General features: G+C 43.3%; 1 protein-coding gene across 1 annotated transcript in view; it reads left to right on the forward strand.

Annotated features, from left to right (window-relative positions):
- The first annotated feature begins 324 nt into the window (after nt 1–324).
- The window catches only part of LOC110509662 (junction-mediating and -regulatory protein), a 59,197-nt gene continuing 31,828 nt past the window's right edge, over nt 325–27,693 (forward strand). Inside the window, exon 1 of the mRNA XM_021590679.3 lies at nt 325–3,821. Coding sequence (XP_021446354.3) covers nt 2,922–3,821 — 900 coding nt within the window. The 5' untranslated portion in view covers nt 325–2,921. The remainder of the gene's footprint in view (nt 3,822–27,693) is intronic.

The following is a 27,693-nucleotide window of genomic DNA, read 5'->3' on the forward strand; positions in this document are numbered from 1 at the left end:
CCCTCTGTTTCCCATTGTCCTTGTCGATTATTGTCCCATGTCCGTTGGTCTTATGAGTATCAGCTGTCCAATGTCCGTTGGTGCTCTGTTGTATCAGCTTTCGTGCTACATGTTATTGTGCACTTATTACGGGTCTCGTCCCATGTATTATTTAGAGGTTTACACCTCGCTCTTTTGTTTGAGGTAAATCCCTGTGTTATATATATAGATATATATATATATATATGTACCTATATATATATATATATATATACACGACAGGGACTAAGCCCAAAACAGCCCTGTCGTTTTCATGACGTTTTCATGACATACTTTATTTTGGGTGGAGAAATAAAAAAAAACGTATACGTATTCCTCCGCCTGTCTCCTATCATTATACAGCGTGACATGACTGCAATTTGTCAAAACACACCTGAACATACCAAAATCCTTCTGAGAGAATGTCCTGTGGACAGATGAGACCAAAAGAACACCTTCCGTACAGTCAAACATGGACGAGGTACCAGTGATGTTTTGTAGTTGCTTTGCTGCCACTGGCACTGGGTGCCTTGAACGTGTGCATGGCATCATGAAATCAGGAGAATACCAAGTAATTTTGGAGTGCTATGTCAGACCCAGTGTCATAAAGCTGGTTCTCCGTCGAAGGTCATGGGTCTTCCAGCAGGACAATGACCCCAAAAACACTTCAAAAAGCCCACAGGAATGGTTCAAGACAAAACGCTGGACTGTTCTGAAGTGGCCAGCAACGAGTCAAAATCTAAATCCCATTAAACTTGTGGAGAGATCTGAAAACAGCAGTTGGGAGAAGGAAACCTTAAAATCTGGGAGAACTGTAGCAGTTTGCACAAGAGGACTAGGCCAAACTGCTAGTACAGAGGCACTTGATTGCAGTTATTTTGACCAAAGGCAGTGCTACCAAATATTAAGTCTAGGGTGTCAGTAATTTTGTCAATGCCATTTCTGTTTATTTTCTGATTTAAATGGATATATTCAGTTCTGAATTCAAAACAAAGGTTCTGTAATATTAACAGTGAAATAAAAAATTGTGGAGACCAAATACTTTGGTTAATCTAATTTTTAGGGGAAATTGTGAGTTACTTGAAATAAGTGCAAGGGTGCCAATATTTTTGGCTATGATTGTAACTGGGCAGTAGTTCAGGTGTAATAAAACCTTGCCTTGTTTTGTTGATTGTTTTGTTGATTGTTGATTGTGATGTCAAAACAGCAGAGCAGCGCTTTATCACGGACAGACCTCTCCCCAGTCACCATTGCGTCAATATGTTTTGACCATTTCAGTTTACACTCAACTTGCTCAATTGCCACATTATTCATTACAAGATTTAGATGAAGTTTAGGGCTTCGCAACTGATTTGTCCCAAATACAATGCTTTTAGTTTTTTTATATATTTAGGAGTAGCTTATTACTTTTCACCCATTCTAAAATAGACTGCAACCTTTTGTTAAGTGTTGCAGTGATTTCACTTTGTGGTAGCTGACGTGTATAATGTTGAGCCATCAGTGTACATAGATACACTGGTAGCCTTGTGGCCAAAGAAGAAGGGGGGAAAAAGAAAGGTGGAAACCTCTCTCATTTAAATACCCCCCAAATAAAGAAATACAACTGCTGTCGAATGGAGACTCCCTCAATACATCAAGTGGGAGTAACCTAACCATTTGGCTGACTCTGTCACTGGCAACAAATGGTCTGAAGTCAATGCATAACCGATCTATAGACGGTATGTACCTATCTAACACACAGCTCAGACACCCAAATAGTCACCACCATACTTGATATGACTCTTTTATGTCATAGTGCCTTTGTTATTTTATGTATTTGTTCAATGTAGGCCTATAGGCTACATTGACTTATTATAGAGTGCAAGTGTTATCAAATCAAATGTTATTTGTCACATGCGCCGAATACAACAGGTGTAGGCCTCAGTGAAATGCTTACTTACAAGCCCTTAACCAACAACGCAGTTTTAAGAAAAATATGTGTAAAGTAAAAAATAGATCAGTAAAAAAAAAAAAGCATATATATTGTCATGACAACAATGCTTGCCAGGAGATGCAACTGTTACTAATTGTGTTATGTATTTATAACACATTAATAAAGGGTTCTATTAACAGTGGTTTGATTAAATGAAATAGGGATTTGTACGTTGACTTTTTTTCTTAATTCTGCGTCACCACGTCCACTGCGTGTCCCACGTGCAGATGTTTACGCTCCTCGTGCAGAACCACGTCATATTAATTCGCAGTTGGAAGAAAAACGTTGGAAAGAGGGAAAGATGGCACATCGAAACAACAACACGTTTGTCGTAACCGAACAAAGGGACAGTTCCTGGACAATATCACCCGACTGTCTTTAGACTAACAACATCTCCGACACAGTAAAAACAGTATTTCCGAAGGGGGGTTTTGTTCAGAAAAGCCCTCCTCCGAATTTGACTGCACGCATCTCTCTGGCGTTTACTGCTTGTAAACAGATCCTCCTCTCTTGACGTCGATGGGAACCGCGGCTCTGCATTGATTGTCTGTAACGTTAGTCGCACAAAGGGAGCCAGACAACGAATGTAGCAGACAGGTGAGCGAGCCAGGTGGAGCGATGACAATCCTGGCAACTAACAATAATAATTCGACTCTTACGCCGTTCGTGGCTGTTTTGTTCTTATGGATGTAACGTTAGTCGAGCAATTTAACGGGCATATCTTCAACTTGACGTTTGATTTGAGAAAATTCTGCGCAACATTCAGAGGGTAGCTAATCAATTCTCCAGCTTCTAAACAAAGCGAGCCACGTGTTTTGTTGTTGTATTCTTCTCGGTTAGCTAGTCTTTTTAGCCTCAACGACGAACTGTGATAAGGGGTACCGGTATTCGTGTGTGAGCTCTTTAGCTCCGTTTTTACTGGCTGGATGAGATGTCATTCATGATGGAGGATTCTGTAGAGTCGGACTGGGTGGCCGTTCGACCAAATGTTTTCGACGAAAAGGAAAGACACAAATTCGTTTTTATCGTCGCTTGGAACGAGATCGAGGGAAAGTTCGCCATAACCTGCCACAATAGAACAGTACAGAAACGGTCTGCGTTTCGGGATTCGCTCTTGGAAGACGTCGAATGCGACCTCGCATCCCCCGCCACACTAGCGCCCGAGGCAGACAAACGCAAAACTCCACTAAAGAGTCCCACCAAAAGAAAAGATGACATCTCCGCATTGATTAAAGTTAGATCTAATGTCAAACCGAAAGGGAAAAGTCCGACAAAGAGCCCCATTCGAGAGAATACAGCCGCGGTAGGGGCCTCATCAAGGCCAGCCGAGAGTGTTATCAAAACACTTACCTTAGGGTCGTGGGACATCGTGCCCTCTAAGATGACCGACATCGAGGTCTTGGAACCAGCGGATGTCTCTGGGTTGCCTCGCTCCTCGGACGATGGCGACGGAGAGGAGTCGGATAGCAGCCGAGAGGGCTACAGCTGGGCAGGTCTGTTCGCCTTCCAGGACGTGCGGGCAGCCCACGTCCAGCTCTGCGCTGTCAACTCGGACCTGGAGCCCTGTCTGCCCCCTTTCCCCGAGGAGCAGTCAGGCATGTGGACGGTGCTATTTGGGGCCCCTGAGGTATCTCAACGGGAGACTGACGCTCTGTGTTACCAACTACAGGTGTACCTGGGCCATGCTCTGGACACCTGTGGCTGGAAGATTCTTGCCCAGGTGCTATTTACAGAGAGTGATGACACAGAAGAGTACTATGAGAGTTTGAGTGAGCTGAGACAGAAGGGATATGAGGAGGCTCTCCAGCGGGCCAAGAAACGGCTCCAAGAGGTAAATTCAACTACACACCAATCTCCCAGCACTCAGTGTTTATGGGGAATGGCTAGTCTCCAGACAAAAATAACATGGCAAGAGTAGCTACATTAATCTTCTACTGCTCAGCATGATAAACACTGAACCAGAATCTGGTTTCACAGGAGACGTTGAATATGGCGATTCTTCTTTAAGCCCAGGAAGAAGCCATTCAACTTGCCGTTCACCAGCTTTTCAAGCTTAATAATGTCAAAATAAGTTTGGTACTTATTAAAAAATAGACGGTAATATAAGTGTATGAACGTCATATTAATTTGTTGTTTCTCCCGCACTACACGTAATGCAATAATATTTCATGTAAGTATACCATATAGCGTATGTTTTTACAGTGATTGTATATTTCTAGATAGGCTTTATTAAGTGTATTTTAATTCCAATGCTAGTATGGCAGTAGGTGCAGAGAAGGTGGATTTGGTGCATGAGCACTTGGTCAAAAACCATACTTATATTATTTTCTAACAAAGCATGTAACTTTTTATTTAAACCTTTTTTGGAAGCACATACAGCTTGACATGCTGCTGAATGGCAAGTTGAACGGCTGTTTTCTGGGCTTAAAGTAGAATCGCCATGTTCAGCGTCTCCTGTAAACCCAGATTATGGTTCAGATAAACACTAGGAAATTGTTGACATTCAATATTAAATAACAAGATAATTGATTTGATGCCATCATACCACCAGCAGACATTCTGAGTTTCACAATGAAGAATAGTTATTGTTCCACATGTAGGAAAATGCCTGGAGAAATTCCTGACACTCTTTACTGTTATTATTTTGTTAATCTGGTATTACTGTACAAGGAACATGTTGATCACTTTGTTTCCCAGTCCAGTTTAAATGCACATGCAGGCCTGTACTTTGAACACAAACACACACATTGTTTCCATTGGCTGATGAGGTCCAAAGTGCATGTCAGGGGCACTCGACCACATGGTCGTCTCTCCCTCTCCTCCCTCTCTTTCTCCACCTTTCCCTTTGTTTTTATGTAGCCTCAGAGCAACCATCTGTTGCTCTACAAGCCTCAGTCCCAGGCCTGTAATATGATCTGGCCCCTGCCCTGACACTCCATTTGGCTGTTTAGGGGAGGGGAGTTCATTGTTACTGTTGGATAATGGGGTAGGGAATCCTCCACACTAGAGTCATGGAGTTTCAGCAAATGCGGTTTGAGAGTGAGAATTTGAATGATAACACCAAAAGTTCCAAACAAGGGACCAAAGAAAGGACAATCAACATTATAGTAACAAAAGCCAGCTCTTATAGGGCTGGATGGGTGAACCTCCTTTAGGGCAAGTCCTACAGACGGGGGTGTCTAAGTGCTAGGGGGGAGGGGTGGAAACTGTAAAAACTATCTGTGCCTCCCTCTATCTATCGCTTTCCCTTTATCGCTCCATCCCTTTTTTCTTTGTCTTCCCATCTCTCTGTCATTGTGTGATTGTTTGTGTCAGAGACCACAGAACAGCTGGGCAGGCTAGGACGGGGCTAAGTCAGGTCATAACTAACTAACAAGTGGGGATAAGAGTATTTAAGAATCACTGTTACTCTCAATGTTGTTCATAAAAACAAGCAGGCTATTGCCTTGGCTTACTCTCACACTCGGCTCTGGTTTATGAGGACTAGGTTGTTTACAGTAGGCTACATCACAGCCATCCTGTCCCGTTACAGGGTAATAAACAAATGATTCCCTTGTAATAGCGGGTTGTCTAAACCTGGACTGAATTGTGTTATATGAAGAGTAGTGATGGGGGGGGTCTATACAGTTACATATCGGGATATTATTTATTTTTTTACCATATATGCCCATCATAACATAATTTTGACAATATTGCAAGATCATTTTTTGTGCTAGTGGAATGTACCTGCACCAAATTCCATACTTTTTTTCTTCATAGCTTGTTCTCCATCTTCTTTTTTAATAGGGAGCCAATTAGTTTTCAGCACTTTTATTTCCAAGACTGATAAACTTGTTTCCCCATGCTCTCTCTTGTCCCTTTGCAGCAGACCAAAAGAATCACAGTATCAAATCTCATTCCATATATCATGAGAATCGCAATACGTATCGAATTGGCACCTAAGTATTAGTGATACGATATGACATTTCTGTCCGATACCCGATTTCCAATATTTTCCTTGCCAAAACAAAAACTATTCCGATAATCAATATCATTTTTTTTAGCAGCCTTTTAAGCATTCTAGTACAGTTAAATAGTTAACACACAGACATGGGCGCAGCGGTCTAAGGCGCTGCATCTCAGTGCAAGAGGTGTCACTACAGTCCCTGGTTCGAATCCAGGCTGTATCACATCCAGCCGTAGGGCGGCGAACAATTTGCCCTGCGTCGTCCGGGTCTGGCCGGGTAGACTGTCTATGTAAATAAGAATTTGTTCTTAACTGACCAAAACGTTATTTTGTTGGCATTTACGTATGTCCCCATTACCAGTAAAACATAATCAAAACCTATTTCTTTCACATACTTGCTGTTTCGTTGTTCATTTGTTGAGTCGTTTCATTCTCAACCGGGATTTCTATGGAACGCCGCTTGGGTCTTTGCGTGTCAAAAAATATACTATTTAACACTATTTTACTTGTCTAATAACACTTGACGTGTCATAGTTCGTGGCCGGTGTTTGCTTGTTTGCTGACTTTTTTGTACAGCTTTGACAGTGCTACTGTATCTTTTTTGACACGCAAAGACCCAAACGGCGTTCCATAGCATGAATGCCGTGAACCTAATAGCAGTAATGCTATTACTGTGTAACTCCGGTAGGGCAACATCGGAAAAAAAGCGCACTTGGTAGTGTTAACCGATGCTCGACCAGTCGGCGAAAGCCAACATCACCCAGGACAAAGAACGGTTGATTGTCAAGGGCAATGAATTCCATTATCTTGGCTTGAATGGATTTCGCCTTTGAGTTGTCTCGCTGAAAATGTGTTATTCTTTCAAGTGACTGTTTGACTTGTTGACTGCTCGAGCCACACAGCAGACGTGGTGGGCTAGTTTAGGAATGCTGCGTGGCGTCATTACGTCATGTACCTTCGTTATATAGGTATGCACATCAGATTTGACATCGGTTTTGCACATCGAGCGTTAAACTAGACATCCGATATGTTCACCGATATGTCGTGCATCCCTACTAAGTATCGTGAGAATTTTGTATCGTGAGGTCCCTGCCAATTCCCAGCCTTTTATATGATGGAGAAACCTGGATAAGAATGATGGCAGGATGAGGATAGCAATTAGGAATGTAAATCGGTTAGCCATCAAAAATACATTTAAATACATTTATAATGCTTATTTGCATCATTTTGTGGAATTAAATTGGCGTGTGTGTATTTTTGTTAGTCGTCATGCGTTTTATTTATCACACGCGCACAGCATACCCTAGTTTGAAGAGCGGAATAGCCTACCACCTGTAGCTCCTCAATAAGCCTGTAGGCTACTGGAGTGAAGCCCAGTCATTGCACAACAAATAACAATTCTAAATGAAATCATGTGTTAAAAACTTTGGTGGCCACGATTTAAAAAGGAGCTATTTTTATTTCTCATTTTCAACTCGTAACGTGCTCCACCCATTCGCCATTCGGCTGCATAGGCTATAGCCTGCCTACCATTGATTATCAGCGCGTCACCCACCACTTTGCAACGTGATCTTGAGGCAGTATAATTGTTTGAAACCTGAATGGTTTACTTCACTTCAGATAACGAGGCATGTCTTACCTTGCTTCAAAGTAGCCTGGCCAAAATCCAACCATAGAAATGTGGAGGCAGTTATTTTATAAAGACTTCCTCATGCCATTTCTTTCTTGTACTATTGATTTTCATATCAACTTTCTTCCATTGTCCAGATGCCAAAGGCACAATCCTAGTCATATTAGAAACCCATCATAGTAGTTGCTATTAGAGTCCAACTCTTTCCAAGTTTCTAACAGATGTTCAACTCTGTCAGATATGGAACTGCTCACATTAGAGCTGTGTTTTCCTTCAAATAAAGTTATTTTGGGCCTAAGCTTGTCGCCCGCCTTATTGCCTTGGTGCGACTCCAATTGTTAGGCTGGAAACATAAGCATCTCATCATTAGATATACAAATCTCTGATAGTGTTTTTTGTTGGCCACGTCATTTTACCGGTTAATGAGGTTCAGTTAGTTGGTAGCAAAATTGACTGAAATGTGCATCCTTATAGCAAATGAGTCACATTTGGGGGAGACACCCTGTGTTTTCATATTGTAGGTACTGGCAGATGTGTGTGGAGGTTGCTGAAACTGACCCCACATCCTCCGCCACAAACATAATACAATTTGAGCGTAATCGTGTGTGCCTGTGTGCTCGAGCATGTTTTTTTTGTTGTTTTTGCGATGGATTCCGTGGGTTGATTTTGCTTGAGCTGTAGGCAGTGGTTCGTGGCCCAAGAGAATGCACTACACCACACCTAATAATAATTCACGACAGGCCAGACAGACATCTCACAGAGTAGGACAAAGAGAACTCCTCTCTGAATACAGTGCAGTAAAAGAGGAGGAAACAGAGAGGGAGAGGAGGCCATTGTATATTAGTAGTGTGGGTTGGTGGTGAAGGCCAAGGACAGAGGGGAATAAGAGAGCAGCAACTCAATGGACACACAATAGCTTCCTCTGACTGAGGCTGTGGGCTATGATGAGAATGTCACAGCTGATTGAGCTCCAACCTCTGTCAGTCATTGGGTGATGATGTCATTGAGGGGAGACAGTCACTGACTTTGTGCAGGCCTCCATGCTGATAGTGAGAAGGCCATAGAACCAGCTGGGATACGAGTCAGAGAATCACTGGGTTAACTCACTGTGTCCTTATCTCAACCTCTGCCCTGCCTGTCTGCCTGCCTGCACTATGTAAAATGATTCAGTTGTGGGATGCACTGCTTGAGAAGAGAGAGCAACACTGTGCTAAGCATTTATGGAATAGAATGAATAGAGCAATAGTCTTGTTCAATGTCCACACACAATATGGAAACTTGCCTTTGGCTTCATACACTTTGATCCAGATATTTGCCTAAACATAACCATCAAAACATCAATAGCACTTGTTAAAAATAACATGGGACTTCAAAAGTAGGCTACAACATGGAAAATTCAAAGAATGATTTATAGTCTATTAGTTTGAACGTTATTACCAGAGGTTATCTATACCGAATTAAAACAGAAAGTCTACTTTCTCTGGGATTTAAAGTTTGATCTGAGATTTTAGTCAAGAGTAACATTAGTTTGTCATAGAAAGGGTTTACAGTAAGATGGACACTCCCAGTCTGTAAAAGTCATCGAGACTCCTGTAATTACGGCAAACCTCCCACGCTCCCAGTCCTACACACCCCACTGAGTCTGAGAAGTTTTTACATCTGCACAGCCCAAGATACAGCTTCGATAGCTATCCTAACCCTTTTCAGACCTCGTCTGTGGAGTGTTTTTGACGTGAGTGTAGAGAGACAGCTCGGGTTGGTTGCTATGGGTTTTAGCCCTGTCGAGTCAGAGCGAATCTGTCCTATATTTCTGAAAGGTATTTAATAGGGGTGTAACAGTACACGCATTCGTACCGAACCGTTCGGTACAGGGACCTCGTTTGGGCCACACTGAACCCAAATACATACATTAAAAAAAGATATATTTTTACAAAATAAAAACACTAGGCCTATGGGTTATGCGTTGTATGCCTTGAGTAAATCTGAGCTGAAAAAAAGTATCATTTTGGGTTATTCCGTTAAAACAACTAAAGATTATGCGCACTAGTGTTGCACAGTATAATCAAAACTTCTGAATAACACACTTGAATAATGCGACACGGCATGTAGAAATGTTGAAAATGTTCATTATTGTTCGCAAAACAATGTCCATACAGGCTAGAACACATTACAATGCAAGAAGATACCGGTAGCTTCCAGCTTGGTAGGCTAACTATCCTTGCTAGCGTACAGATGATTCCAAGAACACAGGATGAGATGTTACTATCCTTTGTGCAAGCACTTCCAAGAGTTAATGAACAGTGAGCCTGGTGAAATTTGGGGAGCGCATCATCAGTAATGTACCTTTGGTTCCTAGGGTGTTTCGGCCTTTCACACTATACACCCTCCCCAAAGGCGGCCAGCGACAGGGTGATCAATCCTACGCTTGCGTCCCATTCCCAATTAGTCATAGGAGTTGCCTTGTTGATGATAGCCAACATCCCATGGGACTATGCATGGCAGGGGCATCCTCCTCCCTGAGTCAAGCATTGTTGACCGCATACCTCCTGGCCCTCTCACTTCGGGGCCCAGCTGGGGTCTTTCCTCTTCATCCAGAGCCACTGACTGCTGCCTTCTGCCGCCTCCGATACAGCTTTGATTGCCGAACGCTGGCTCTGGCCCTTAATTCCAAGGTCTCTAAGCAGTCTGGTTGTAGATGTTGCCACAAAACCTCTGCAGCCCACCTCCACTGGTCGGACTTCTGTGTTCCAGCCATGATGCCGTGCTTCGGCAGCTAGATCGGCATAGCGCAGATGCTTTCGCTCATAAGCCTCATCTACTGAGTCCTCCCAGGGTACTGTGAGCTCAATGATGAAGACCTTCTTGAGTGAACGGGACCAGAGCACCATGTCAGGTCTTAGGGTGGTGGTTGCGATCTCCGGAGGAAACACAAGTTGCCGGCCAATGTCAGCTAGCATTTTCCAGTCGCGGGCCAAGCGCAGCTGGTCTCGCTCTAATGGTGTCGAGCCGCGCTTCGGTGGTTTAGCCCCTTCGCGGACAAAGTTTGTCCGTAAGGGGTGTGATGCTGCTGGGGGTGGTAGGGAGTTGGTGGCAGCTCGCTTGTCCTCCAGGGCGGACGCAAGGTTTTTAAGGACTTGGTTGTGACGCCAAGTGTAGCGTCCTTGAGTGAGGCTTGTTTTACACCCTGTGAGAATGTGCCTGAGGTTGGCTGGCATGGAACAGAGGGCACAGTCCGGATCTTCACCATACCATTGGTGAAGATTAACTGGTGTTGGAAGGACGTCATATGTTGCTCTGATGGAGAAGCTCAACCGCCTCGCTTCCATGGCCCACAGATCCTTCCAGCTTATCTTCCTCTTCTCCACACTGTCCCATCGAGTCCACTGTCCCTGTTTGGAAAGAGAGACTGCCTTGGCCCACCTTGCAGCCTCCTCCTGATGGCGTACTTCCTGCACTACCATCTTCCGTCGCTCTGGTGCAGTGGCCTTACTCCAAGCAGCACGGCTAGTTAGCCCAAGGCCTCCTCTCCCTTGCTGAACATGACCCACAATGTCAGCATGTCTGAGGGCTGCTGTTGCCTCCTGGACTGCTTTTCCTGACCTCCATTTGCGCCCAGTTGCCAAGGTCGGCGCGTTGTTGCTCACCACTGGGTCTCGAGATTCATTCAGTGTCATCTGGAGCCTGGTTTTTGAACACTTGAATTCCTCTGTTAGACTGGTGAGGGGCAGCTTGAGAACACCATCTCCATAGAGGCCTATGGTGGTAAGGCATCGTGGAACTCCGAGCCACTTCTTTAAGTAGCCTGTGACTCCTCTTTCCATCTTCTCCACTGTTGAGATTGGAACCTCATACACTGCTAAGGGCCACAACACCCGGGGTAGGAGACCAAACTGCAGACACCAGGCCTTTAACTTTCCAGGTAGCTGGGTGTTGTCGATGGACTGTAGGCTACTACTGATGTCTTTGCGCAGCTGTTGCACCTGGTCTTTGTCCTTCAGGCTTGCATCATACCACCTTCCAAGGCTTTTTACCGGCTGCTCAGACACTGTTGGGATTTGGTCATCTCCGATGAAGAATTTCAGGTCAGAGAGTACTCCTTTCACAATCGAGATGCTGCGTGACTTGGATGGTTTAATCTTCATACGGGCCCAGCTGATGTTCTCCTCGAGTTTTCTGAGCAGTCTCCTGGTGCATGGGACAGTGGTGGTCAATGTTGTAATGTCGTCCATGTAGGCTCTGAGTGGAGGGAGGCGGAAACCAGAGTCGACTCGCTGTCCACCAGCAACCCATTTTGAGGATCTGATGATAACCTCCATTGCCATTATGAATGCCAATGGAGAAATGGTACATCCCACCATTATACCTACATTCAGGCACTGCCATGAGGTGGTGAACTCTGAGGTGGTAAAGCAGAACTGCAGATCCTGGAAGTACGACTTCACCAGGGTTGTGATGGTGTCCGGTATGTGGAAAAATCTGAAGGCAGACCACAGGAGTTAATGGGGCACAGAGCCAAATGCATTGGCGAGGTCAAGAAAGACTACATGGAGGTCCCTTTTTTCCACCTTGGCCATTTGGATCTGGTGCCAGATCATGCTGGAATGTTCCAAGCAGCCAGAGAACCCTGATATTCCTGCCTTCTGTACAGATGTATCGACGTACGCATTCCTTTGCAGGTACTCGGCCATCCTCTGGGCAATGACCCTAAAGAAGATTTTACCCTCGACATTCAGTAAGGAGATTGGGCGGAATTGGCTGATGTTCACTGCATCCTTCTCCTTAGGGATCAGGACCCCGCCTGCCCTACGCCACACTTTAGGTATTATCTTATTTTTCCAAGCTGTTCTCATAAGCCTCCAGAGGAACCTCAGGACGTCTGGTGCGTTCTTATACACTTTGTACGGGACTCCATTTGGCCCCGGGGCTGATGCTGTTCTTGCCCGTCGAACTGTGTTTTCCACCTCTTTCCATGTCGGAGGGCTGGTCTCAATATGATGTTCCGGGGGTTCAATGGGTGGGATATCTGATGGGATGGCCAGATGTTCATGTCGCTTTGAGTCAAAGTTTGTTGTTCTCAGGTGCTCCTCTAGGTCTTTCTTTGTTGTTTTTAGAGCTCCACTTTTTTCCTTCGTGAAGAGACTTTTAAGGAACTTGAAGGGATCTTTATAGAATCGAGTTCTAGTTTGTTCTTTCTTCCTTCTGCGTTTCCGTAGGTTCTCTGCTCTGCGGAGGGATGCCAACCGGGTTTTGATATCAGCCTGAAGTGCCTCTATGCCCTCCTTTTCCACTTCCGAGGCCTTCTTCCACTGTTTCTTAAGCTGTCGCCTTTCTTGAACGAGGCGCTTGATTTCTTGTTGCCTCCTGGAAACTGGTGGGGTTGGAAACTTTCTCCCGCCTTTTGCCTCTTCCACTCCAAATCTTTCTGTCCCGTACTCATAGATAATGTCCCCCATCCTCTCCAACTTCTTCTCCACTGTGCCTCGAAGTTTCTCGAGGGTCAAGGTAAGGTCAGTATTCACTGTTTCCCACAACTTCTTGTCACTGGCGCCAGGCCACTTCACATACGGCCTGTGCCCTGGTAGTCTCCTCTCGACTGCAGGTCTGGGAGGCTCGGTGAGTTCCACTCCTGTTGTTGGTTCCACCTCAGTTGTTACTTCGGTGCTTGAGTTTACGTCCTCCATGACAGTGGTGCTGATGCACTGCAAACTATGGTTTGCGTCCAGTTGCTGTGCTTCATTCGACTGATTTGATCGCTTTCGCAGAAAGTAATCAATGCGAGGCCTCTGTCTCTCTTTACCCAAACACCCCTTCTTCCCCTGGTGGATCCTCAACCCATGGTGTGATGTAACTTTCCTCCAACCACAGACACATACCTGCATCTGTTTGTGGCCCGCTGTTGCAGCAGAACTTGTGACAGTTGCTGTGGTGTTCTCTTGTGCTGTGCTCTCATTACTCGTAGTCGTTTCCGGTCCAGTCGTTACCATGTTGTCAGCCGATGAAACCAGCATCAATTCACTACCCTAGTACCTTGTTTGTGATAATGCAAAATATGCTGATTTCAAAGCTAATTGCCACCAAAACTTTATTAATTCACATAATTGTTCTCTCTCTCACATCTCTTCCAAAGAGGGTCTATTGCCTCAGCAAACTGCCCCCCTTTTTCCTCATGAATGACATCATTACTGTTTAAAGAGACAGTGTGCACTTGAAGAAATAAGCTACTTCTATGCATATGTTGTTGATCAGTACAATAAAATACACAGCCCCTTTTGGCAGCTATTAATTACATCATCGAGTCTTCATGGGTATGATGCTACAAGCTTGGAACACCTGTATTTGGGGAGGTTATCCCATTCTTCTCTGCAGATCTTCTCAAGCTTTGTCAGGTTGGATGGGGAGCGTTGCGGCACAGCTATTTTCAGGTCTCTCCAGAGATGTTTAATCAGGTTTAAGTCCAGGCTCTGCCTGGGCCATTCAAGGACATTCAGAGACTTGTCAAAATGTGTATGAACCCGGAACATGGCTGCCATAGAATGAAAACTATCATAAAATATGCAAAAATAGGCATCTAGTTGGCACTTTGTGGTTTTTGCACTCAACTGTGTGGAGTTGGAGCTGAAGCAATCAGCTGAAAAAATCTCTAGCGCTCCTCTCTTGCCTGCCCTCCATAGTCGTAGTACTATCAAAAATTGTGGATAAATGAATCATTTCTTGATCTGTCCTCTTGAACAAGGTCATGGATAATATACATCTACCTCGGTTTTCTATGCGCCGTCAAGAACGTACAGCACCGTCAGGTAAGGTTAGGGGGGAGGGATGTCTCTTTTTTAACCTTTCTAGGGTATGTGGGACGCTAGCGTCCCATCTGTCCAACATCCAGTGAGATTGCAGAGCTCCAAATTCAAATACAGAAATGCTTACAGTACCTTGCGAAAGTATTCGGCCCCCTTGAACTTTGCGACCTTTTGCCACATTTCAGGCTTCAAACATAAAGATATAAAACTGTATTTTTTTGTGAAGAATCAACAACAAGTGGGACACAATCATGAAGTGGAACGACATTTATTGGATATTTCAAACTTTTTTAACAAATCAAAAACTGAAAAATTGGGCATGCAAAATTATTCAGCCCCTTTACTTTCAGTGCAGCAAACTCTCTCCAGAAGTTCAGTGAGGATCTCTGAAAGATCCAATGTTGACCTAAATGACTAATGATGATAAATACAATCCACCTGTGTGTAATCAAGTCTCCGTATAAATGCACCTGCACTGTGATAGTCTCAGAGGTCCGTCAAAAGCGCAGAGAGCATTATGAAGAACAAGGAACACACCAGGCAGGTCCGAGATACTGTTGTGAAGAAGTTTAAAGCCGGATTTGGATACAAAAAGATTTTCCAAGCTTTAAACATCCCAAGGAGCACTGTGCAAGCGATAATATTGAAATGGAAGGAGTATCAGACCACTGCAAATCTACCAAGACCTGGCCGTCCCTCTAAACTTTCAGCTCATACAAGGAGAAGACTGATCAGAGATGCAGCCAAGAGGCCCATGATCACTCTGGATGAACTGCAGAGATCTACAGCTGAGGTGGGAGACTCTGTCCATAGGACAACAATCAGTCGTATATTGCACAAATCTGGCCTTTATGGAAGAGTGGCAAGAAGAAAGCCATTTCTTAAAGATATCCATAAAAAGTGTTGTTTAAAGTTTGCCACAAGCCACCTGGGAGACACACCAAACATGTGGAAGAAGGTGCTCTGGTCAGATGAAACCAAAATTGAACTTTTTGGCAACAATGCAAAACGTTATGTTTGGCGTAAAAGCAACACAGCTGAACACACCATCCCCACTGTCAAACATGGTGGTGGCAGCATCATGGTTTGGGCCTGCTTTTCTTCAGCAGGGACAGGGAAGATGGTTAAAATTGATGGGAAGATGGATGGAGCCAAATACAGGACCTTTCTGGAAGAAAACCTGATGGAGTCTGCAAAAGACCTGAGACTGGGACGGAGATTTGTCTTCCAACAAGACAATGATCCAAAACATAAAGCAAAATCTACAATGGAATGGTTCAAAAATAAACATATCCAGGTGTTAGAATGGCCAAGTCAAAGTCCAGACCTGAATCCAATCGAGAATCTGTGGAAAGAACTGAAAACTGCTGTTCACAAATGCTCTCCATCCAACCTCACTGAGCTCGAGCTGTTTTGCAAGGAGGAATGGGAAAAAATGTCAGTCTCTCGATGTGCAAAACTGATAGAGACGACTTACAGCTGTAATCGCAGCAAAAGGTGGCGCTACAAAGTATTAACTTAAGGGGGCTGAATAATTTTGCACGGCCAATTTTTCAGTTTTTGATTTGTTAAAAAAGTTTGAAATATACAATAAATGTCGTTCCACTTCATGATTGTGTCCCACTTGTTGTTGATTCTTCACAAAAAAATAGTTTTATATCTTTATGTTTTGAAGCCTGAAATGTGTCAAAAGGTTGCAAAGTTCAAGGGGGCCGAATACTTTTGCGCAAAGTTCAAGGGGGCCGAATACTTTTGCAAGGCACTGTATTATAAAAATTCAGAAAACAAAACATATTTTACATAGGTTTAAAGATTAACTTCTTGTTAATCCTATCACGGTGTCAGATTTATAAAATGTTTTTCGGTGAAAGCATACCTAGCCCAGAACATAGCCCAGTTAACAAATTATTACAAACAGTAACCAGCCAAGCAGAAGCGTTACAAAACTCAGAAATAGAGATAAAATGAATCCCTTACCTTTGATGATCTTCATATGGTGGTACTCAGAAGACATTCATTTACTCAATAAATGTTCCTTTTGTTCGATAAAGTGTCTTTATATTCAAAAACCTCCATTTGTTTCGCACATTTTCTTCAGTATTCCACAGGCTCAAACGCAGTCAAAACAGGCAGACAAAAAAATCCAAATTGTATTCGTAAAGTTCATAGAAACATGTCAAACGATGTTTATATTCAATCCTCGGGTTGTTTTTAGCCTAAATTATCTAATATTTCAACCAGACAATAACGTTGTCATAAGACTGCTGAATAGTTCATCAAATAGCAACCCAGAGTATTTGCATTGACCCTTTTTTTGCATGAACTCTCTTGCACTGACTTTATGCACACTCACTGGACTCTACCCACACACTCACACAAACTCAGCAAAAAAAGAAATGTCCCTTTTTCAGGACCCTGTCTTTCAAAGATAATTCGTAAAATCCGAATAACCTCACAGATCTTCATTGTAAAGGGTTTTAACACTGTTTCCCATGCTTGTTCAATGAACCATAAACAACACCTTGTGCATTCCTACACCAGGAATGCACAATCCCTCCATCAATGCTCAGACTGTCCACAACAGGCTGAGAGAGACTGGACTGAGGGCTTGTAGGCCTGTTGTAAGGCAGGTCCTCAACAGACATCACCAGCAACAACGTCACCTATGAATACAAACTCACCGTCGCTGGCCTAGACAGGACTGGCAAAAAGTGCTCTTCACTGACGAGTCATGGTTTTGTCTCACCAGGGGTGATGGTCAGATTCGTGTTAATGGTTGAAGGAATGAGCGTTACACCGAGGCCTGTACTCTGGAGCGGGATCAATTTGGAGGTGGAGGGTCTGTCATGGTCTGGGGCGGTGTGTATCATCGGACTGAGTTTGTTGTCATTGCAGGCATTCTTTACACTGTGCGTTACAGGGAAGACGTCCTCCTCCCTCATGTGGTACCCTTCCTGCAGGTTCATCCTGACATGACTCTCCAGCATGACAATGCCACCAGCCATACTGCTCGTTCTGTGTGTGATTTCCTGCAAGACAGGATTGTCAGTGTTCTGCCATGGCCAGCGATTAGCCCGGATCTCAATCCCATTGAGCACGTCTGGGACCTGTTGGATCGGAGGGCTAGGGCCATGGCCATTCCCCCAGAAATATCTGGGAACTTGCAGGTGCCTTGGTAGAAGAGGGGAGTAACATCTCACAGCAAGAACTGGTAAATCTGGTGCAGTCCATGAGGAGGAGATGCACTGCAGTACTTAGTATCTGGTGTGGCCACCAGCTGCATTGACTTTTGATATTTCTGTTAGTCACATGTCTGTGGAAGTTGTTCAGTCTGTGTCTCAGTTGTTGAATCTTGTTATGTTTATACAAATATTTACACATGTTAAGTTTGCTGAAAATAAATGCAGTTGACAATGAGAGGACGTTTCTTTTTTTGCTGTGTTTACTTACACACGCTCACACACATTTCTTACACTCACATGCGCATATTGATGCCACATACACTTTTACACTTCACATACGCTGCTGCTACTCTGTTTATTTTCCGTCCTGATTGCACAGTCACTTTTACCCCTACTTACATGTACATATTACCTCAGCTGCCTCGTACCCCTGCACATTGATTCGGTACCGGTACTTCTTGCATATAGTCTTGTTATTATTATCTATTGTGCTACTATTTTTACTCTGCATTGTTGGGGAAAAGCGTGTATGTAAGCATTTCAAGGTATTTTGCGCATATGACATTTGATTGCTTGATCTAGCTCTGTCAACAGTAGGCTTCTAATGATGTGATGATAGTCAGTTCACCAACGACAGACAACAAGGCATGTTGAATGAATGGCAGTCTAGTAGCCAGACCTAACATGATGGATTATGTCAGTGTGGAGATCTGAAACTAGCTCATATAGGCCTAGTTCAATTGTTTTGTTTAGCCGCAGCTAACGTGTACTATAGCCTAGCCTGCCTGTTAAGTGCTGTTTTGCTGCTAGCTTCTCTCTACATGTGATTTCTCTTCACACTTTAGTTAGCTTACATGCTATTTAGATAGTAATCCAGTTTAGAACAATATTCAAGTAGAATACATACGTTTTCTATGTATTGTGTTGGTCAAGTATTGTATTGTTCACTATGAGACTATGAAACGTCAGTTAGACTCTGTTGTGCATTTATATTGCCTTTTAGTCTGAGCTGCTCCAATAATTTCATTTTTCTGTATTGTTAGTTTTACACCGTTTCAACTATATAACTTGAGGTTAATAGAAAGCCTATCACTGGTTCAGTTCTTCATTAGAGTTTGGCTGGCTGTCAAATGATGGTTGCAGACACCTTAAGGAGGACAGTACAGTGTGGGTGTCGCACGCGCCGTTGTGGGGTCCGCAGGGCCTGGGTTGCTGCCGCCGTGCTGAAGTGGTACTCCTAAAAGTTCTTCAAGTTTGGCAGGTCTGTGTCCACCTTGTACTGTTAATGGGGAGCTAACATGGCTGCCATAAAATGTTGAAGTGTCCTGTAAATGCATCATAATGTAGAAACCGCATTGGCCCGAATCTCTGAGTGTGCATGGCTCTGCTTGCTGATGTGTTTTGCTATTTGCTGCCAGAGCCATATATATATTTTACGGTGTACACAATCGTTGCCCAGAGTGGGTGAAAACGCATTTTGCCGATTTTAAATTGCACTTATGTTATATAATAAATTTTTACCAAGACAAATATGATTATTCATTTTCTTAATTGTTCAGTGGGTTCTTTCTCTAACATATTATGAACATTATATACAAAAAGTTTGATTTCGTAACCTAATACAGCCGATAATAAGCACCGAGCTCTGTTGACATAGCAGCGCGGGTTTCCCGTAACAACTTGAGGATTTTACATTTTGTGCTAGTATTCAAGTACCTGCCCTGTATTGACCCCCTAAAGGTCAATGGGCTACAGTTAACTGTTATTAGAAACTTAGCTAGCTAATGTGAGCTTTGCACATCTTCCTCTGACATGCTACATCACAATACATGTTATCTGCCGAAAGACGGCACCCTACACAGGGTAGTGTCCCCAATCACTGCCCTAGGGCATTGGGATATTTTTTTTAGACCAGAGGAAAGAGTGCCTCCTATTGGCCCTCCAACACCACTTCCAGCAGCATCTGGTCTCCCATCCAGCAGCATACCACCCTGCATACCACTGCTGGCTTGCTTCTGAAGCTAAGCAGGGTTGGTCCTGGTCAGTTCCTGGATGGGAGACCAGATGCTGCTGGAAGTGGTGTTGGAGGGCCAGTAGGAGGCACTCTTTCCTACTGATTGAGCGGTGGTAGGCAGAACTTTCGTGCGTTTTGCCAGCAGCTCTTCGTTGTGCGTGAAGCATTGCGCTGTTTATGACTTCAAGCCTATCAACTCCCGAAATGAGGCTCGTGTAACCGAAGTGAAATGGCTAGCTAGTTAGCGCGCGCTAATTGTCGTTATGTTGCTGGTTCGAACCCAGGGAGGAGCGAGGAGAGGGACGGAAGCTAAACTGTTACACTGGCAATACTAAAGTGCCTAAAGAACATCCAATAGTCAAAGGTTAAAGAAATACAAATGGTGTAGAGGGAAATAGTCCTATAATAACTACAACCTAAAACTTCTTACCTGGGAATATTGAAGACTCATGTTAAAAGAAACCACCAGCTTTCATATGTTCTCATGTTCTGAGCAAGGAACTTAAACGTTAGCTTTCTTACATGGCACATATTGCACTTTTACTTTCTTCTCCAACACTTTGTTTTTTCATTATTTAAACCAAATTGAACATGTTTCATTATTTACTTGAGGCTAAATTGATTTTATTGATTTATTATATTAAGTTAAAATAAGTGTTCATTCAGTATTGTTGTAATTGTCATTATTACAAATAAATGTAAAAAAAAAACAAATTGGCCGATTAATCGATATCGGCTTTTATGGTCCTCCAATAATTGGTATCTGCGTTGAAAAATCATAATCGGTCGACCTCTAGCTTTAATACACTATAAGTGAAATGTATCTAAATACTTATGACATCTTCAAATGGGGGAGACTAGATATTCAGTTGAAGTCGGAAGTTTACATACACCTAGATTGGAGTCATTTAAACTCTTTTCAACCACTCCACAAATTTCTTGTTAACCTGTTGCGTCGAGCCATCCCGGATCCGGGATCGTGAATACAGCCTCAAGCTCATTACCATAACGCAACGTTAACTATTCATGAAAATCGCAAATGAAATGAAATTAATATGATAGCTCTCAAGCTTAGCCTTTTGTTAACAACACTGTCATCTCAGATTTTAAAAATATGCTTCTCAACCATTGCAAAATAAGCATTTGTGTAACAGCTAGCGCACCTAGCGTAGCATTTAGCGTTAGCATTAGCAGGCAACCTCTTCACAAAAACCAGAAAATCATTCAAATAAAATCATTACCTTTGAAGAACTTGATGTTTTCAATGAGGAGACTCTCAGTTAGATAGCAAATGCTCAGTTTTTCCTGAAAGATTATTTGTTTAGGAGAAATCGCTCCGTTTGGTGCGTCACGTTTAGCTACGAAAAAAACCTGTATCCAGGAGTGTAATTATCCCCGCAGCTCATTAGCATAACACAACGTTAACTATTCATGAAAATCGCAAATGAAATTAAATTAATATGCTAGATCTCAAGCTTAGCCTTTTGTTAACAACACTGTCATCTCAGATTTTCAAAATATGCTTCTCAACCATTGCAAAATAAGCATTTGTGCAACAGCTAGCGCACCTAGCGTAGCATTTAGCGTTAGCATTAGCAGGCAACCTCTTCACAAAAAACAGAAAATCATTCAAATAAAATCATTACCTTTGAAGAACTTCAGATGTTTTCAATGAGGAGACTCTCAGTTAGATAGCAAATGCTCCGTTTTTCCTGAAAGATGATTTGTTTAGGAGAAATTGCTCCGTTTGGTGCGTCACGTTTGGCTACCAAAAAAAAAACCGAAAATTCAGTCTTCAAAACGCCAAACTTTTTTCCAAATCAACTCCATAATATCGACTGAAACATGGCAAACGTTGTTTAGAACCAATCCTCAAGGTGTTTTTCACATATCTCTTGGATGATATATCGTTCGTGGAAGTGTGCTTTCCCCTCTGAATCACAGGAGAAAATGCCTGCGGCTGAAGATTACGCACCAATTTACACAAAGGACACCGGGCGGACCCGTGGTAAATGTAGTCTCTTATGGCCAATCTTCCAATGATATGCCTACAAATACGTCACAATGCTGCAGACACCTTGGAGAAACAATAGGAAGGGCAGGCTCATTCCCGGCGCATTCACAGCCATATAAGGAGACAATAGAAAACAGAGCTTCGAAAATTCTGCCCATTTCCTGGTTAAAGTATCATCTTGGTTTCGCCTGTAGCATGAGTTCTGTGGCACTCACAGATAATATCTTTGCAGTTTTGGAAACCTTAGAGTGTTTTCTTTCCAAAGCTGCCAATTATATGCATAGTCGAGCATCTTTTCGTGACAAAATATTGCGCTTAAAACGGGCACGTTTTTTTATCCATAAATTAAAAGAGCGCCCCCTATATCCAAGAAGTTAAGCCATTTTACCACAACTTTGGAAGTATGCTTGGGGTCATTGTCCATTTGGAAGACCCATTTGCGACCAAGCTTTAACTTCCTGACTGATGTCTTGAGATGTTGCTTCAATATATCCACATAATTTTCCTCCCTCATGATGCCATCTATTTTGTGAAGTGCACCAGTCCCTAATACAGCAAAGCACCCCCCACAACATGATGCTGCCACCCCCGTGCTTCACGGTTGGGATGGTGTTCTTCGGTTTGCAAGCCTCACCCTATTCCTCCAAACATAACGATGGTCATTATGGCCAAAAAGTTATGTTTTTGTTTCATCAGACCAGTGGACATTTCTCCAAAAAGAACGATCTTTGTCTCCATGTGCAGTTGCAAACCGTAGTCTGGGTTTTTTATGGCGGTTTTGGAGCAGTGGCTTCTTCCTTGCCGATCGGCCTTCAGGGTATGTCGATATAGGACTTGTTTTACTGTGGATATAGATTATTTTGTACCGGTTTCCTCCAGCATCTTCACAGGGTCCTTTGCTGTTGTTCTGGGATTGAATTGCATTTTTCGCACCAAAGTACGTTCATCTCTAGGGGACGGAACGCGTCGCCTTCCTGAGCGGTATGACGGCTGCGTGGTCCCATGGTGTTTATACTTGCGTACTATTGTCTGTACAGATGAGCGTGGTACCTTCAGGCATTTGGAAATTGCTCCCAAGGATGAACCAGACTTGTGGAGGTCTACAATTTTTTTCTGAGGTCTTGGTGGATTTTCCCATGATGTCAAACAGGCACTGAGTTTGGAGGTAGGCCTTGAAATACATCCACAGGTACACCTCCAATTGACTCAAATTATGTCAATTAGCTTATCAGAGGCTTCTAAAGCCATGACATCATTTTCTGGAAATTTCCAAGCTGTTTAAGGACAACAAAGTCAAGGTATTGGAGTGGCCATCACAAAGCCCTGACCTCAATCCTATAGAACATTTGTGGGCAGAACTGAAAAAGCGTGTGCGAGCAAGGAGGCCTACAAACCTGACTCAGTTACACTAGCGCTGTCAGGAGGAATTGTCCAAAATTCACCCAACTTATTGTGGGGAGCTTGTGGAAGGCTACCCAAAACGTTTAACCCAAGTAAACAATTTAAAGGCAATGCTTCCAAATACTAATTGAGTGTATGTAAACTTCTGACCAACTGGGAATGTGATGAAAGTAATAAATGCAGAAGTAAATCATTCTCTATACTATTATTCTGACATTTCACATTCTTAAAATGAAGTGGTGATCTTAACTGACCTAAAAACAGGAAATTCTTATGAAGATTAAATGTCAGGAATGGTGAAAAACTGAGATGAAATGTATTTGACTGAGGTGTATGTAAACTTCTGACTGTATAAAGTGCTTTGATTTCTAAATGGCAAATCGGATGGAAAATACCCTAAAATAAAATGTTACATTCTATACGCTCACCTCAGATGAAACATTTGATCTGAAATCCAAAATGCTGGAGTATATATCCAAATGTAACATTTTAGCATCTCTGTCCAAATACATACGTAGAGGAGTGTACACCCATATACAGCTAGTGAAATGATGAATACAATACAGTGTATGTTGTTAAAGTCACACACACACAGCTCTGTGGAAGGTGTTGCAGCCTTGTTCCCCTTACAAATAATTTTGTAATGGTGGACTCATTTTATGTAACCCATAAATAGCTGACATCTTAACTCAAAAAGGGATGTGTTCTTTGAAAGACAGGACTGGTGTTTCCCTTCATAGGAAAGGTGTTTCCTGCCTGCCGGGCCTACTGGCATCACACTATAGCAAGACAAGGCAGATTTCACACTGACAGACTGGAAGAGTTTGGTTTGATAATAGGCCTAGAACGGATATCCCCCCCCAGCCAATCAGGGCTGTACGTCGAGAAGAGATAGCCAATCCCTGTGAGGATTATGTTAGCACTGACCTGAGATCAAGTACCACACACACACACAAACATGGTCGGGAGTGCTCCCAGGGCTGTAATTACACTCAGCTGCCTCCTGCCTTAATCACACCTGGGTCAGAGGTCACAGGAAATGATGTCACTCAACAGACAACATTTTCCATTCTTGCCCCGGAGGTTGCATTGTTCCCACTGACAGGATTTGGTCATTTGTGCCTATGGGCAACTTGTACCTTCCTACTAAATCAGCTATGCTGCTACTGTAGCTCTCTCCCTCTCAGCCAACCCACACTTACAGTAGCTAAGGTGTTTCTCTGGAGCTCTCAGCAGCTGCAGGGGTAGACAGTCAACTAGTGCAGGGCTGGCCTGTCTGTGGTTACCATGGAGATGCCTGGCCAAGGTAAACAGTAGGAGCAGTGTTGGAGCTGAATCGAACAGTGTCTGTCTCTAGCCTCTGGTCCCTAGAGTGGACTTGTGTCTCTCTGTGTGTGCGTGTGGCTATGGAAAGCCTGGCTAGGGTTAACAAATAAGAGCCCCTATTCATCTGATCTACAGCTCCTCCACTGTTTTCAATCCATACCAGACAGAGCAGAAGAGTACTGCTCAGGCTATTCACTGCTTAGATAGGCTGGTTATACATTTACGCATTCAATGCTATCCCTGGGAGAACTTAGGGAGAGTTGTACTGTATGAAGCGAGTGGTTCCTAGGTTAGTACATTATTAATTTGATGGTTGTGAGGTGTGGACAATGGTTACTTTGATAGTGTTATCAGGGAAACAATGCTATAGTTGTCTGGACTCCTAGACATACAGTATGTTCTGTATCAGCAGCAGTTGCTGGTTTTCTCTTTCTAATTTATATTGAATGGATTTTTATGATATGGCCACTCACCTACACACTAGGGGTGTAACGGTACACGTATTCTCACTGAACCGTTCAGTACGGGGACCTCGGTTCGGCCTGCACTGAACCCGAATAAAATATCTGACAATTAAAAGCGCTAGGGCTATAGGCAATGCCTATGCTACATATGCTACATGCCTCGAGTAAAGCTGAGCAGACTTTTTTTTCTTCAGGGTATGCTCACGTTGTCAACAAAATCTGAATCTTAATGGGCTCATTTCAAACTGTCTTTTTGGTTCTAGTTCTGTATGATGGTGAGTGGTGGGATTGTAAACCAGGAGGATTCTCCACCCGTTGTTTTAATCTCCAGTTTGGGACAATTTAGGCTTCCCTGTAGATTACAGCGACAATGGACAGAGAGAGTATGTCTCCACTGCTCAACGAGAATAGCCTATGCAGCTGCCAACACCTCAAACATGTTGACATATTTACGACGACATCACACCAGTATTCCTGCTACCGGAGCAAGACGGAAACGCCAAAAAAAACAACAACACAACACCGTCTCCCATCTGCAACACTGTCTCCCTTCTGACCGGGCCAAACCAATTAGAAGAGCGATACGCATGTTTATAGCTGTGGAAATGCGCCCATTCTTGATGGTTGAGCAGAATAGAGGGTTTTAGCTCCACGTTATGCTCCTCTCGCACCCATTTCAGTAAATCGTTAGTACCCACTCTATATACGGTGAACAGAAAATATAAACGCAACATGCAACCATTTCAAAGATATGACTGATTTAGTTCTAATAAGGAAATCAGTCAATTGAAGTAAATTCATTAGCCATAATCTATGGATTTCACATGACTGGGAATACAGATATGCATCGGTTTGTCACAGATGCCTTAAAACATAAGGTAGGGACGTGGATCCGAAAACCAGTCAGTATCTGGTGTGACCACCATTTGCCTTATGCAGCGCGACACATCTCCTTCGCATAGAGTTGATCAGGCTGTTGATTGTGGCCTGTGGAATATTGTCCCACTCCTCTTCAATGGCTGTTGGAAGTTGCTAGATATTTTGGCGGGAACTGGAACACACTGTGGTACACGTCGATCCAGGGCATCCCAAACATGGTCCATGGGTGACATGCTCAGTGGGTGAGTATGTAGGCCATGGAAGAACTGCGACATTTTCAACTTCCAGGAAATGTGTATAGGTCTGACATGGGGTCATGCATTATCATGCTGAAACATGAGGTGATGGTGCCGGATGAATGGCACGACAATGGACCTGAGGATCTTGTCACTGTATCTCTGTGCATTCAAATCGCCATAGATAAAATGCAATTGTGTTCATTGCCCCTAGCTTATGCCTGCCCATACCATAACCTCATCGCCACCATGGGGCACTCTGTTTACAACATTGACATCAGAAAACCTCTCGTCTACATGGCGCCATACACGCTGTCGGCCATCTGCCCGGTACAGTTGAAACTGGGATTAATCTGTGAAGAGCACACTTCTTCAGCGTGCCAGTGGCCATCGAAGGTGAGCATTTTCTCACTGAGGTCAGTTACAACGCAGAACTGCAGTCAGGTCAAGATCCTAGACGACGAGCACGCAGATGAGTTTCCCTAAGACAGTTTCTGTAGAAATTCTTCAGTTGTGCAAACCCACAGTTTCATCAGCTATCTGGGTGGCTGGTCTCAGATGATCCCGCAGATGAAGAAGCCCGACGTGGAGGGCCTGAGCTGGCGTGGTTACACGTGGTTTGCGGTTGTGAGGCTGGTTGATCACACTGCCAAATTCTGTAAAACATCGTCGGAGGTGGCTTATGGTAGAGAAATTAACTTTAAATTCTCTGACAACAGCTCTGGTGGATATTCCTGCAATCAGCATGGCATTTGCACTCTCCCTCAAAACTTGAGACATCTGTGGCATTGTGTTGTGTGACAAAACTGCACATTTCAGAGTGGCCTTTTATTTTTCCCCGCACTAGGTGCACCTGTGTAATTAATGATCATGCCACATCTGTCAGGTGGTTGGATTATCTTGGCAAAGGAGAAATGCTCACTAACAGGGATGTCAACAAATGTGTGCACAAAATTTGAGAAAAATAAGCTTTTTGTGCGTATGGAACATTTCTGGGGTCTTTTATTTCAGCTCATGAAACATGGAACCAACACTTTACGTGTTGCGTTTATATTTTTATTCAGTATATTTTGAAGCGCTACAGACACGGCCCTTTATTAGAGACACAGAAGTGCACATATTTTTCTCTTTGTAAGAAAACATAGCATAGGCCTGCCTATAAATGTCTGAGCCCTGTTTACATATTGATTTCACAGGCATTTTCTACTTGATTTTAGTGTTGTTGTTAATGAGTAATCATGTGTTTTCATTTAAGAAAATCCAAAGTGTTAATCCTGATGGTGCTCTCACCAGGCATTATATGACTAATGATCTTTTAATGGAGTCAGGAATACCAACACTTAATTTTGTCTTTAACTACAGTAACTGTTGGCATTTCATTTTCCCGCTGCCCCGAAACCAAACCGTGACCCTAAAACCACAATACATACCGAAACGTGTATTTGTGAGCAATTACACATCCACGCACACACACACACACACATGCTCACACACATTATCATGCTTATGCACTGACTGCACAAATACTCAAACCTTCTCATTTTACAGGTACTGTAACATTTGGTAAATACGTATTGTAATTTTTTTTCTCCGGATGTTGAAAGAGCTTTCTGTTGAGGCAGCCATCATGAAATGGTCTGGAGTCTGGGCTGAGACTGGGGCCACTACACACACACACACACACACACACACACACACTGATCCAGTCACTCCTGTGAATCAACGCTGCTACTAGTCTCAACAATATTAGCTATTCCTGAACGTTATTAGCACCTCTCCTATAGCACCTTATTCAGAAGCACAGAAGAAACACACGT

This window comes from Oncorhynchus mykiss, chromosome 29 (genome assembly GCF_057628025.1).
Source record: "Oncorhynchus mykiss isolate SJ-2025 chromosome 29, ASM5762802v1, whole genome shotgun sequence".
Lineage (NCBI taxonomy): Eukaryota > Metazoa > Chordata > Actinopteri > Salmoniformes > Salmonidae > Oncorhynchus > Oncorhynchus mykiss.